This window comes from Euprymna scolopes, chromosome 14, assembly GCF_053919585.1.
Source record: "Euprymna scolopes isolate OS-2025 chromosome 14, ASM5391958v1, whole genome shotgun sequence".
NCBI classification, from domain to species: domain Eukaryota; kingdom Metazoa; phylum Mollusca; class Cephalopoda; order Sepiida; family Sepiolidae; genus Euprymna; species Euprymna scolopes.
The window spans coordinates 74,213,621-74,227,910 of NC_136495.1; the positions used below are offsets into that span (position 1 = coordinate 74,213,621).

Genomic DNA, 14,290 nt, shown 5'->3' on the forward strand with positions numbered 1-14,290 from the left:
ACACCTAACCCTTATACTATAATTTTCCAATTAGTCACTAATCCAAAAACGATATTTTTTTTTCTAGTAGAAATTAATTTTAAACCTACAACCCATACTCATATATAACTCCTTTCAAAACGTAACCTCATCTTCCAATTCTGAGGAGTGTAACTTCAAAGCAGATACTAATTCTTTGATACTAACTCTATTAATCCTAACTATGCATGTGAGGGCATAGAAATACCTGGCCTTGAAACCAGGTGCGGGGAAAACCCTTTCAGTGCTGATGGACCCATAGATCTGATTAGGTCATCCATCTAGGAGACAGAAAACTCAGATTTGTAAACCTGTGCCACTGACCTCATACGTCTTGGCACAAAACAGGGGAGGGAGGCCTCCTCAGTCCTGGACAACAACCTCCTGAGAGCTGGTGACTTGATCAAATCACCGGTTTGCAAACCAAAACTGCTTAAGGAGTAGATAGGCTCTGCTTATCACCCGGCTTCCATACTCCTTCTTTGCCTATTAGCCAGGAGCAGAGGTGCGGCTGCAGGGACTCATTAGAGAAGCTCAATGCTTAGTCTTGTTTCTTGACTAGGGCAATGAATGCCGTCCCTCACATTTGCCTCATTCCCTTCCCCTACGCCTGGGCATCTTGGGGGTGTTTGTTTACCATACATGCTAACATGATTGGACTGGGCCACTCCTGTCAGACAGGTTTGAGGGTACCGGTTTGACAGTTGCTGGTTGCTGTTTCCGACTGACAGTACAGGAGCCCTAACTCTTTGGTAGCGTTTAGAGCGGCTGCTCTATCATCAGTTGTATAATATTGGGATGTTTGTAGTGCCATGTCGCGCATGGAAAGGCACCCTGCACTCATCTCTGGTGGGCATTCACGAGGCCACATTCCTGTGGATGAGGAGTCAGCTGATGGTCTACTCGTGTTGCATGATGGTGCCTATGCACATCCGTTTTGCCTAGCACTTCACCTTAGATCTGAAAAACTATGAAATAAAATGAAATGACAGCTCAATCCAAAAAAATGTTCAAACCAGACACACACTCAAACAATTTGCCTCTTCCCTTGAGGCTTGCATTTACAAATATCAAAGGACTTAGAACTAACTTAGATGATGTAGAATCATTTCTCCTAGCAAACTACCCGGATATATTAGCACTAAGTGAAACTAACTTGCACTCCTCAATCCCATCTAACATCTTTAACATGTCTGGTTATCTTCCACTTTGTCGTAAGGACTCTGACAAGCATATGCACGGACCTGGAGTCTATATTCGTAACACCCTCTCCATGTCTAGAGAATCTAAACTAGAACCAGGTGACCAACCCTTCATGTGCTTTAAAGTAACTTTACAACATAGCGTTAGCTACTTGTATTTTCTTTATCGCTCTCCACCAACCCAGGACTGTACTATAATCAATCATGTCTCTTACAGCATAGATGTAGCACTCTCCCTTGACACTAGCGCCCAAATACATGTATTTGGTGAATTTGACACCCACCACAAAAATTGGCTTGGCTTCTCTAACTACACTGATACAGCTAGCAGCATCATCCATAACTTTGCTATATCCCATTCCTTGACGCAGACAGTAACATTCCCGAAACGTCTCCCAGATCGCCAGGATGAGCAAGCCTCACTTTTGGATCTATTTCTGACAACTGTTCCTGATGATTGTGTAACAAATACTCATTGCCCACTCAGGAATGCTGATCACGCTGTGATAATGATAGACATTACTCTAAACTCTCGACCCCAAGTTGAAAAGCCATTGTTCAAAACAACAAGGTACTACAATAAGGCTGACTGGGAAGCCATTAAAGATCATATCAGAGACACCCCATGGGGAAATATATTTTCTCTTCCAGCAGAACAGTGCGCAAATGAGACTACTGAATGGTTCAAAGCAGCAATTGAAGCGCATGTTCCTACATGGAAGTCTATAGTAAACCCCACTCTCCCCAATGGTTTACGTCTACATGTGCAGCAGCCATTGCTCAGAGGCAACATGTATACCATAGATTTATCCGGCATAAGTCATGTACAAACAGACAAAGGTATATAGAAATTAGAAATAATTGCAAGAAAGAAGTAGCAACAGCTAAGAGTAAATATACTGAAACCACCAGGAAACGCATTGAAGCGCAAAAATTAGGAACTCTACAATAGTGTAGTAAATAATGGGCAATCGACAATACCCTCACTATCAAACAATCATGAGGTTGTTTGCACAGCAACTGAGAAAGCTAGCATGCTTGTTCGTCAGTTTGCCTCAAACTCTAACTTGGATCCAGCAAGCCATTCCCTCTCTGATTTTCCTCTGCGGACAGAAACCACGCTAGATGATCTGAAAATCACGCCCTCCCAAGTACATGATATTATAAAAAACCTAGACACCTCAAAAGCATGTGGACTTGACCTCATCCCAACTGTGCTATTAAAAAAATGCTCCCACTGACGTTGCTCCTGTTCTCTCTAAACTCTTTAACAAATGCCTTAACGAATCTTGCTTCCTGGCTGCTGGAAAACTGCTTCTGTGGTACCAGTTTACAAAAACTCTGGCGAAAGAAGTGACCCATTAAATTATTGCCCAATTAGCTTCCTCCCTCTTTTTGCCAAAATATTTGAGTCCTTAATTAAGCTCTAGTCCACTACTTTACAGGTGCTAAACTTCTGTCAGACCACCACTATGGGTATAAGCAAACCTGTTATACTGCAGATATTCTAACTGTAATCTCTAAACGTTTATACCAAGCACTGGATAAGGCAGGGGAGGGGAGGGCAGTAGCCCTTGATACATCTAAGGCTTTTGACAGAGTATAGCACGATGGTCTTCTCATAAAAATAAGATCCTATGGTATTACTGGATGAATGCTTAGCATAATTAGATCCTTCTTAAATGAGAGAATAATCCAGGACGTCCTCGATGAGTGTACATCCAAAAAATTTTATATAAATGCGGGTGTACCTCAGGGATCGATCCTTGGACCTTTATTTCGTATATTCATAAATGACTTACCTTTCAAAATTGTCTCTGAGATGGATATATTTGCCGACGACACTACGCTCTATTGCAGACACATGGGGAAAACCAATGAACACCTATCAAAGGTAATGGTCGAAACCCTAGAGGAATATCTTCAGTCTGCAGTGGAATGGGGTCATAAATGAATAGTAACGTTCAATGCTGCCAAGACAAAGCTAGTTTTCTTTAATAATTACATGAAACCTTACCAACCACCAATACCTATGGCTAGAGATACTTTACCTGCGAGCACTTCATTCAAGCTCCTTGGCTTAATGTTCACAGGAAACATGAGTTGGAATAGATACATTGATATCATTGCTAAGGTTGCTGCAAAGAAGGTGGGCTCTTTCTATCGTGCTAGAAAGTTACTTACACCTGAAAATATCCTGTATCTCTACAAAGCCACCATTCGCCGATGTATGGAGTACTGCTGTCACATTTGGGCTGGTGCGTCTGCCACTAGTTTCTCGCTCCTGGACAGGGTCCAAAAGAGAGTCGCCAACCTAATTGGTCCCGAACTGTCATCTAAACTTCAGCTCCTGTCCCACCGACGAAATGTTGCATCCCTCTGCATGTTTTGCAAATATTTTAATGGTGAATGCTCTGACAAATTACAATATGGATTTAGACAAGCCCGTTCCACAGCAGACATCCTAACTGTAATCTCTGAACGTATATACCATTCACTGGACAAAGCAGGGGAGGGCAGAGCGGTAGCTCTAGATATATCTAAGGCTTTTGACAGGGTATGGCATGAGGGTCTCCTCAGGAAAATTAGATCATACGGTATCACTAGTAGAATACTTAACATAATTAAATCCTTCTTAGAAAAATCCAGGTTGTCCTCGACGGTCATACATCTAAACAATATGATATAAATGCGGGAGTGCCCCAGGGGTCTATCCTTGGACCTCTATTGTTCCTGATATTCATAAATGACCTCCCAGACAAAATTGCCTCTGAGATGGGTATATATGCTGATGACACTACACTCTATGGCAGGCACGACAGGAAGACGAATGAACACATTTCTAAAGAAATGGCAGAAACACTAGAGGAAGACCTCCAATCTGTAGTGGAATGGGGACAAAAATTGTTGGTCATGTTCAATGCTGCCAAGACTAAACTAGTTTCATTCAATAATTACAAGAAACCCTCTCTACCACCTATAGCAATGGCCAACGACCCTTTATCTGAGAGTACATCTTTCAAACTCCTTGGCCTAACGTTCACAAGAAACATGAGTTGGAACAATTACATTGAAGGCATTGCCAGGGCCACTGCAAGAAAGGTGGGCTCTCTCTACCATGCTAGAAAACTACTAACACCCAAAAGTATCCTGTACCTCTATAAGGCCACCATTCGCCCATGTATGGAGTATTGCTGTCACATTTGGGCTGGTGCATCTGCTACTAGTCTCTCGCTCCTTGACAAGGTTCAAAAGAGAGTCGCAAACCTGATAGGCTCTGAACTTGCATCTAAGCTTCAGCCTCTGTCCCATCGACGAAATGTTGCATCCCTCTGCCTGTTCTACAAGTATTTTAGTGGTGAATGCTCTGACGAACTGCAATCACTTGTGCCCTCAGGACGTGAGCACCCTCGACAAACCTGACAGGCTGCTAAATCCCACCCCCACACTGTAGAGATCCCTAGATGTAAAAGATCTTTCTACTCCAATAGTTTCTTCCCCAGAACCGCTAGACTTTGGAATTCCATTCCAGGTCCCTGCTTCCCCAACAGTACTGACGTGCAGAAGTTCAAGTGTAACATGAACCAACATCTTGCTGCCCAAATCCCTATATAGTACCCCAGTAGTTGTTGCCCCTGATAGTAGCCCCCTACACCAAAGTGGCAATTTGCCTTGTTTGGGGTGAAAATGTAATAAAAAAAAAAAAAAAAGGACTTGTACCCCCTCAATGAAAATACCCCCGATAAACCTGACAAGCAGCAAAGTCCCACCCCTACACAGTAGAGATCTCTAGATGTAAAAAGCCTTATACTCTAATAGATTCTTCCCCAGAACTGCAGGACTTTGGAGTTCTCTTCTGGTTTTCTGCTTCCCCAACTGTTGCAGAAGTTCAAGTGTAATGTGAACAGACATCTTGCTGCTAAACTCCCTAGATAGTACCCCTGGAACTTAGGTCCCTGACAGTAGCCCCCTACATCAAAGTCGCAATATGCCTTGTTTGGGTGAAAATGTAATAAAAAAAATAAAAATAAAAAAAAAACAAGAAACAGTGTTCTGAGTTGTACCTCCCCAAATATGGCTGCAAGAATTCACACTAGGACATATCTAAATTTTATGCAGATAGAGAATTAGTGAGATTTTTTTAATGATGAGCTCTCTTAATCTGTTTATCAATGAGAAAAAAGTTTGGTGAAAATTCTTTCTTTTCATACAGATAAAAAAAAAATACATGTCTTGATTAAAAGTTTTGATAATTCAAGGAAAATACTTATACAAGCAAATGTGTTCAACAAGCAACCTGATGTTCGTAATTGATAGTTTAAAAGTAACAAAAATATTTAGGCAAGTACAAATGCTCTAAGCAACGCCTCTCCATTTTAGCATTATATAGATGGAGGAATGCATAAGAAGTCTAGTAATTTCTGGCACGGTAAAATCAAACAAAAATAAAATGATCATTTCTGCAGCAATGTAAGCAACAGTTTGGATAGAAGTTTTTCATTTTAGATCAGGAGAAAAAGTCACTTGAAATAGTATATCGATAGATGCTGATTAGATTGAAGCACAGGGTGGAACAGGTGCTAGTGTGATTGCAAGAGTTAGGGGTTCTTGTCCAGAATTCCTTCATATTAAAAACAAACAAGCTGAGCACGCGAGGTCCTTCTTCACAAGTGAAAAAATTTACTTACACCATGACTAATGTTTATACAAAGTTTTTTTTTAAAAATTCAATGCATGGTTATTGAGAAAAGTGCGAACAAACGAATGTATGAACGATTTTTCTCTGACAATGCCCTCTGGAGAGGGTGGGGGCACAAGAGCTATCTCGAAAATCCGTTCTGGTAAAAATTTACTTTTACCATGACTAACGTTTGTCCAAAATTTTGAAAATTCCAAGGCGTGGTTATTGAGAAAAGTGTGAACAAACGAACAGGAGTGAATTACTAGGTTCAATCCCTCCTTTGTCCGGGGACCAAAAATAAAGAAAAATCTGTATGATTTACGTACCCTTGATGAAACAAAAATACATATTCCAAAAATCATATAAACTGATCAAGTAATTTTATTTTCATAAAGAAATTCATTTTTAAGCTATTAATAAGAATTCATAGGTGTTACAACATAAAGTTTGAATTATTGTTGATAATCGCCTTTGGATTTTCTTTAGTGGATATTCGTAGGTTACTCATAAAATTTGATTTTCTTATAAAATCTTAAAACTACTTGATCAATTTATATGATTTTTGGAATATGATATTTACGTTTTATCATGGGTATGTGTACATCATACAGATTTTTCTTTATTTTTGTTTTTTTAATACATGGTGAATTCTGGGCAAGAACCCATTTTTCTCTTTTCCACATAAGGTTATCAATCAGTTGGGTTCTTATTCTTTATGTGATCATGCATCCCCTTTAATATTCAACTCAACAACAACAAAGCATAATTGAATCAGGTTTGAAAAGAAAACTCGAAACAGTTACGAACCTGTAAGCGTGTTCAGCTGCGATTGTCTCCAGTTCCCCTTCGTATGGAAACATATCTTCATACTCAATCAGCAAACAGTTTGAACCCCATTTGTGCATCAATGGAAACACCTAAAAGAATTCAAACAGTTGTTAGAAAACAGTTACCATGACACATGCACGCATGTTAAAGGTACTATGGTATGATTAAATAGATATTTATTTTTTGGGGATAGGTGTGACATGAAAATTTAAAGAATTCAATAGTATGTCGCCATGTAAACAGGTTGGGAACCACAGGTCTAACCTATTAATGTTTCTATTGAATGACACATTTTTATTTTGGTTTATGTTCTGTTAAAAAAAAGTCAAAAATTCAAAATTATCTGGGACATAGAACATACAAAGTATTTGTTCAGTCAAGTTTTTTTTTATTTATAGACAACATATTCTTCTAGGTGTAAGTACAATTTTTTAAAGACTTGTTGTTCAATCACAAAGAACAAAGAAAAACAAGATAGCTCTCAAATGAGTGAATGGTTTCAGATGATTATAAATATTGATTAAAGATTTTGTTTCATTTATAACATCAAACTGTCATAGACATATTCAGAGACAATGGATACCCCCTGTAAGAGTGCCTGTGCATGTAATTTGTACAAAAAAAAAATACAAATGAAAATAGTTTATGTTATATACAGTTTATTTAAAATCAGTTCAGCACACAACTTGAAGAATTATAATGGTTCTTGTCCAGAATTCCAAAATTATTGGATTTGGCATTAAATAACCAGAAAAGGGTTTATATGCCATAAAATAAAACAACCAAACCAAACTCCATGAATAAATATTTGAAGATATAACAATCTTGAAGCATAAAAACCGTTTTCCAAGCTTACTGGATTTGGCATTAAATAATCTGAAAAGACTTGTAATGATTCAAAGATGATATTAACCAACAGCACATTGAAACCAATGTAAGTGATAGGGTTCTTGCTCAGAATTCACCCTATATTAAAAAAAATATAAAAAATAAAATGAGAATATCATATTTCAAAAATCATATAAATTGATCAAGTAATTTTATTTTTAAACAAGAAAATCAAATTTCCTACTGTGAAGAAGTGACTGTCTAGCATTGACATCTTGAAAATAATTTAAAAAAATAAGAAAGATGAATCAACAATAATTCAAACTTGTAAGATTTTTGTTATGAATCACTTAAAAAACCACTTGATGAATTTATATGATTTTTGGAATATGATGTTTTCGTTTTGTCACGGCTGCCTACATCATACAGATTTTTCTTTAGTTTTTGATTTGTTAATATGGAGGAAAGTAGAAAGTGGATCTTGGATTTACTTTATACAGCCGCATAACTTTTACTTCCCTTATTTTGTCCTTTAGTCCTCACATTCCATCAGTGATGTTTCTGACAAAGAGAGAAGAATCGTTGTTTTCTGAGTCAGAATCTAGTCCATCTAACACTTATTGTTGGCAAGTTTTTGGCCTTGAAGTAGTATTTTTTAGCTCCTTACATCAAGTAGCTTCATGCTGTATCTAAAGAAATTTCTATTAAAAAAAAAAAAAGACCCTGAATTCATCAATGAGATATAAAAGAATTCTTATTAAAATCAGCAGCTAGCCCAAATATTTATCAATGTGATTAACAGTTACCGATAATAAACATGAATTATCTCCCTTGTTCTCATGTCATTTGGTTCATGCATGTTATTTTAAAAGGCAATCGGTCAATTACACTTTGGGAGAGGAGATGATCTCAAAGAAAGCAAATATTTTGGTTTTTCTCCAGATAAATGAGAAAAATATGTATTTCGTACCTAACTGTAATGAAACAAAACTATCATATTCAAAAAATCATGTAAAATGATAAAGTAGTTTCATTCTTATAAAGAAAACCATTCTTAAGCAATTAATAGGAATTCATAGGCATTACAACAGAAATGTAGTAAGCATAGATTATTGTTGACTTATCTCCTTTTGTTTCTTTGAAGTTTTTTCAAAATAGTGGTAGTAACTGCTAGAAGCAGCTTATCCTGCTTGACAGAGTTCAAAATAGACTTTGTAGCTTAGTAGGGGATGCCCTTTTCTCTTCCCTGCAGCCTCTTTCCCACAGAAGAGACGTTGCGAGCTTGTCTCTGCTTTATCATTATTTCCATGGCAAGTGCTCGTCTGAGCTCCAATCTATGATCCTCCCTTGCCAAACTTTCACAAAAAACACCTGTCTAGCTGAAAACACTGTCAATAATTTTCTCCACGCTTTTTGTGCCTAAACCAAAACGTAGATTTCATGAAGAAAGCTTCTTTCTTAAAACTGCATGCCAGTGGAACTCTCTTCCATTTGCCTGTTTTCCACCTGACTACAATTTGGTTGTCTTCAAGTCCAACATAAACAAATTCTTGATGAACCGTCCCCTTAAGTAATCCAATTTACCAAATTTCCACTACTAACGATTACTGTATTATCCCACTGACTACTGTACACTCAATAACCCTTATCCTCGAGTGGCCTCTGGGCCTTGATAAGTGGCGACCCCTATGTATAAAAAAAAAAAAGAAAAAAAGACAATCACTCCTTGGATACTAATAAAATTTGATTTTCTTATTTAAAGATATAACTAATTGATTAATTTGTGTGATTTTTGGAATATGATATTTTAGTTCTGTCACGGGTACATATATCATACATATTTTTCTTTATTTTTATTATTTAATATTAGGTGAATAGTGAACAAGAACCTCCAAAAAATGATTTCGTAAAATCAAAATAGCTGTGTACTTACCTCAGCTAAATAGCTAAGTTTGGGTGGAGCACCCTTCAAGTCTAGATGGACAATGCTGAAAAAAAGAAAAAAAAAATTATTGAAATTTAATCCATTTATGCTTTAAAAAAGACGATGGAAAATTGGATGTAAAAATAATAATTATTATTATTAGGGCTTGGACAACAGCATATTCTTTTCATTGTTTGGACTCTTGAGTATATATCCATTGATATCTTATATATTTTTTATATAGAGTGATGTGGTTCTCAGTTGATTAACTGTGTCGGATATATACTCAAGAGTAAAAACAATGAATAGAATATTCTGTTGTCCTAGCCCTAATTATTATACAAAAGTGGTGATTAATTTCAGATCTATTTCAATTACTGCGAAACTGCTTGTTTTACAAATGCCCCCCCCCCCCATATGCATGTTTTAACTATAGTCAACCATATCTGAAGAAGGAATATTTTTCTGGAATATAATACGATTCAGAACTCCCATCAGATAACACTGTAAGAACATGTAATAAGTAAGAAAACAATAAGTTCATTCGTCAACATATATACAAACAACATTACCATATATGGCAGTGGTTCCCACGGAATGAGTACTGGTAAACCGTGAAGAGATAATAGCTAGAAGCCATTTAATTTCATTTTGTTTAATAAAAACATTTAATTTCTTAATCATGATGACACCAGTTAATTCCAAAGTAAAAAAAAGCCATCAGAATCTTACTGTAATTCTCAACTTCGTACGTATGTGAACTGGGAATGCCTTACCTAAACAACATAAAAATAAGTGAAACATGCATGGTCCCCTGTAAGTACACAGTGAACGAGGCATAAAAAAATGACTAAAGTCAGCATTGCCCTCCCTCCCATTTAGCCCCAAAAGTCCCCAGTGAAAATGAACAAACGGTGCAGCCATAACATATGTAAATTTGAGTTCTGCACCATGCAAAAAAAAAAAAATGACTAAGTCCATCATTTGCCCTCTCCCCCATTTAGTCCCAAAAGTCCTGAAGGCCTTAAAATATTTAAATTTGAGTTAAGCACCATGCAAAACTGCTAAATAGACATACACAGAAAATTTTGGACAAAAATGGAATGTTTTTATTAGCCCTAAAAGAGCTCCTGGGACATACCCAAGAGTTATCGCGAAGTATATAGACAAACAAAATTATATGGAAATCAGCTAGTTACAATTTTTCAGAAAGTTTTTCAAAAATCCAAGGCATCAATTTTTTTTAATAAACACAAAAGTGTCAATTTTAGCCATTTTTACCCGAAAGGCACCCCTGATATTAATGAAAAGGTGAATCAGCATAGCTTATTCCACCGTTATATATCTTAATTTGCTTCAGTTTGTGTCTATCCATTTCGCCTCCATATTTGTATTGGCTTCTATAAATTTGAATATCAATATGTTTTGTACATGAACTATGTTTTTATCTCTTTCATTCACCAAACCTTCTGGTGAATTAAGCACTTGCTGAATAGTGACGTTTTTAATTTGTAACAACAATTTTTGTCCATTTAACATATGCAATCTCTTTGACCCTCAGTAGGAGTCTTCATACATTTCCAAATTTAAGATATATTCTATCCAAGCCATGATCCAGGCTAGATGACTTTCTGCCAAGGGAGGGGATGATTAAAACAACTGACTTCTTAAGGACAGTAGAAAGTAGATCTTGTTATGTCTTCTTTTTTTTTTTTTTTACAAGGGAGTTATCACTTATCAAAGCCGAAAGGCCACTCGAGGATAAGAGTTAATGAATGTAATGTGATAGTGTAGTAATCGTTAATGGTTAAGTTGGGTAGAATTTGCATTATTTAAGAGGACAGGTCAACAAGAACTTGTTCACATTCGACTTGAAAGCTACCATATTGTAATCGACTGGGAAGCACGCGAGTGGAACAATGTCCCACAGGCAGGCAGTTATATGAAAGAAACTTTGTTTATGGAATCTGCGTTTAGATTTAGGCACAGATTGAGAGTAGGGGAAATTGTTGATAGTGGTTGTAGCTAGTTTTGTGAAAGTTTGGCAAAGGGGAGATATAGATTAGAGCTCAGACGAGCACTTGCCATAAAAATAACAACAGAACAGAGACAGACTCACAATGCGCCTTCTGTGGTAAAGAGGTCGCAGAGAAGAGAAAAGTACATCATCTATTAGGTTATGAAGTCAGTTTTGAACTCTATCAAAGCATAACTTCCCTTATTTTGCCTTTTAGTCCTCACATTCCATCAGTGATGTTTCTGACATTGCTGTTTTCTAGGTTGGATCCTATTCCGTCTAACACTTATCATTGGCAAGTTTTTGATCTTGAAGTTGTATTTTTTTAGCTCCTTATATCAAGTGGCTTCATGCCTTGTCTGGAGCGATTTCCATTAAAAATTTAAGTCTTAGGTCTTGGTTGTTGCAATGAAAAAAAAAATCACCAAAATATCACAACGTAACATTTTTGGTTTACTTTTTGTCGATAGCTCAAGTTTTCAAACTTTTTGTCGATAGCTCAAGTTTTCAAACTTTTTGTCGATAGCTACAGTTTTCAAACTTTTTGTCGATAGCTCAAGTTTTCAAACTTTTTGTCGATAGCTCAAGTTTTCAAACTTTTTGTTGATAGCTCAAGTTTCTCCATGTTGGAAATCCAGGCGTCTCCTCTTTCAAAAACTCAAGTCTTTCTTTAATGAAACCTAAAGGTCTTTCTATCTGGAAAGCACAAGCTTAAATGTAACATTTTAGCATCAAACAAAAACATTAAACAAACTATTTGCGCACGTTGTTTCCAACAAACGCATATATGTGGATTATTGCAAATCAGCGATCAAGAAACAGTCAACAAAACAAAGTCTTTTTATGTACGTGAACAGTCGCTTGTCTTTCATTCATTAAAAAAAAAAGAAAGGTACATGATATGTTTTAGTTCAAGTTAAGAACCAAAACAATTGAGGTTTTTTATCTTTAAAACTTTAAATGACTTTTTATTTTAAAATTGTATTTCTTATTAATAATAATATTCTGTTTGTTCCTTCCTTGATTAGTCCGTATGTTACACTTTGAAAAAGACCAAATACAATTTTTGAAAGTCACAATGCTTCAAAAAAGTCAAATTTGCAAAATTTGGCTTTAAATGGAACATTCGAAAGAAACAGGGCAAAAACACAAAAATCTGAATGTAACATTTTAATAGTAAACAAATTTGTTGCCATTCAAAGCTTTTGTAATGTAATCTGGCTCAGCAATTAAATGACGACTCACGTGACGAGTCAGCTTTTTAAGCTGTGATATTGGCGTAACGTCATGAAAGGGAATACATATATAGGTATAAAGATCAGCAGGAAGGGGGAGGAGAAGCAAAGAGAAGAAAAAAGAAAGAATATGTGGTGATTTGGAAGTTACATTCAACAAGCACGTGAATCTCTTTCTTTTACCCCTTCCAAAGCTATCCAGCTAACCAAGTATTGAGAGCCAGCTGTGTCTGGTATCATGTACTGAGAGCCAGCTGTGTCTGATGTTATGTATTAAGAGCCAGCTGTGTCTGGTCCCGTGTATTGAGAACCAGCAGTGTCTGGTGCCGTGTATTAAGAGCCAGCTGTGTCTGGTGCCGTGTATTGAGAGCCAGCTGTGTCTGGTGCCGTGTATTGAGAGCCAGCAGTGTCTGGTGCCGTGTATTGAGAGCCAGCAGTGTCTGGTGCTGTGTATTGAGAGCCAGCAGTGTCTGGTGCCGTGTATTGAGAGCCAGCAGTGTCTGGTTCCGTGTATTGAGAGCCAGCAGTGTCTGGTGCCGTGTATTGAGAGCCAGCAGTGTCTGGTGCCGTGTATTGAGAGCCAGCAGTGTCTGGTGCCGTGTATTGAGAGCCAGCAGTGTCTGGTGCTGTGTATTGAGAGCCAGCAGTGTCTGGTGCCGTGTATTGAGAGCCAGCAGTGTCTGGTGCCGTGTACTGAGAGCCAGCAGTGTCTAGTGCCGTGTATTGAGAGCCAGCTGTGTCTGGTGCCGTGTATTGAGAGCCAGCTGTGTCTGGTGCCATTTATCGAGAGCTGGGCAACATTAGAGAGAACAACAACATTACACTTTTATTCAGAGAAGTTTCTCTTTTGGGGAAAGATCACATAAATTACTTGTAAATTAATATTCTTACTTGGCCTTAAAATGGTTGATGAACGGAAATATTCACGTATATTTCTACATTGCCAAGCAGATCTTGTCTATCCATGTCCCTGCTTCAAAACTGTTCTCTCCCCTGAACATGTGATTATTTCTATCTAATATCATTCAACACCTAACTTTCAAGTGCGTTTTGTCTAGGTTGCTAACCTTTGAACACCCGCATTAATCACGGCAGCTGGTGGTCTATTTCTGTTTGCTGTCAGGTTTTCCTGGCATGTAATTCTTGTCAAAATTCATACTAGTTAACATAATCTCTACTCACTAGCATACAATCCCAATATATAACAGCAATACTTACTGGTAAAAATCTGGATCCGTAGCCATGGACGCAACTTGATGACTGCTGCAATATCGTTGAAATTGATTCTGTTAAAGAAAACAAAAATAAAGGGTCAAGTTTGTCATATCTGAATGCCTTTAATTAATAACTGGAGGTAAATTTTAATTGTGTAGTCAGTTGTTTTTTATGATGTTTTTTTTTGTGATATTCAACTTTAGGAACGCCAAGTGTCCTTATGTACGCACACCCCACCCTCAAGGACAGAGGTAGACATAAGGTCAGTTTTTAATGTAATAAAAAATCCAGCTCTAGATTGGAACAAAAATTAAAATTTTCTCAGCCTAGAAGGATTTCTCC

At 37.2% G+C, this 14,290-nt stretch overlaps 1 protein-coding gene across 2 annotated transcripts in view; it reads right to left on the reverse strand.

Moving 5' to 3' along the window:
• The window catches only part of LOC145293091 (hexosaminidase D-like), a 127,190-nt gene that overhangs the window by 70,961 nt on the left and 41,939 nt on the right, over nt 1-14,290 (reverse strand). For both annotated transcript variants that reach the window (XM_080139465.1, XM_080139466.1), the window contains exons 2-4: nt 13,952-14,019; nt 9,491-9,545; nt 6,709-6,818 (exon numbers count right to left, since the gene is read on the reverse strand). In XM_080139465.1, the coding sequence (XP_079995591.1) occupies nt 6,709-6,818; nt 9,491-9,545; nt 13,952-13,977 (191 nt within the window). In that variant the 5' untranslated portion in view covers nt 13,978-14,019. The remainder of the gene's footprint in view (nt 1-6,708; nt 6,819-9,490; nt 9,546-13,951; nt 14,020-14,290) is intronic.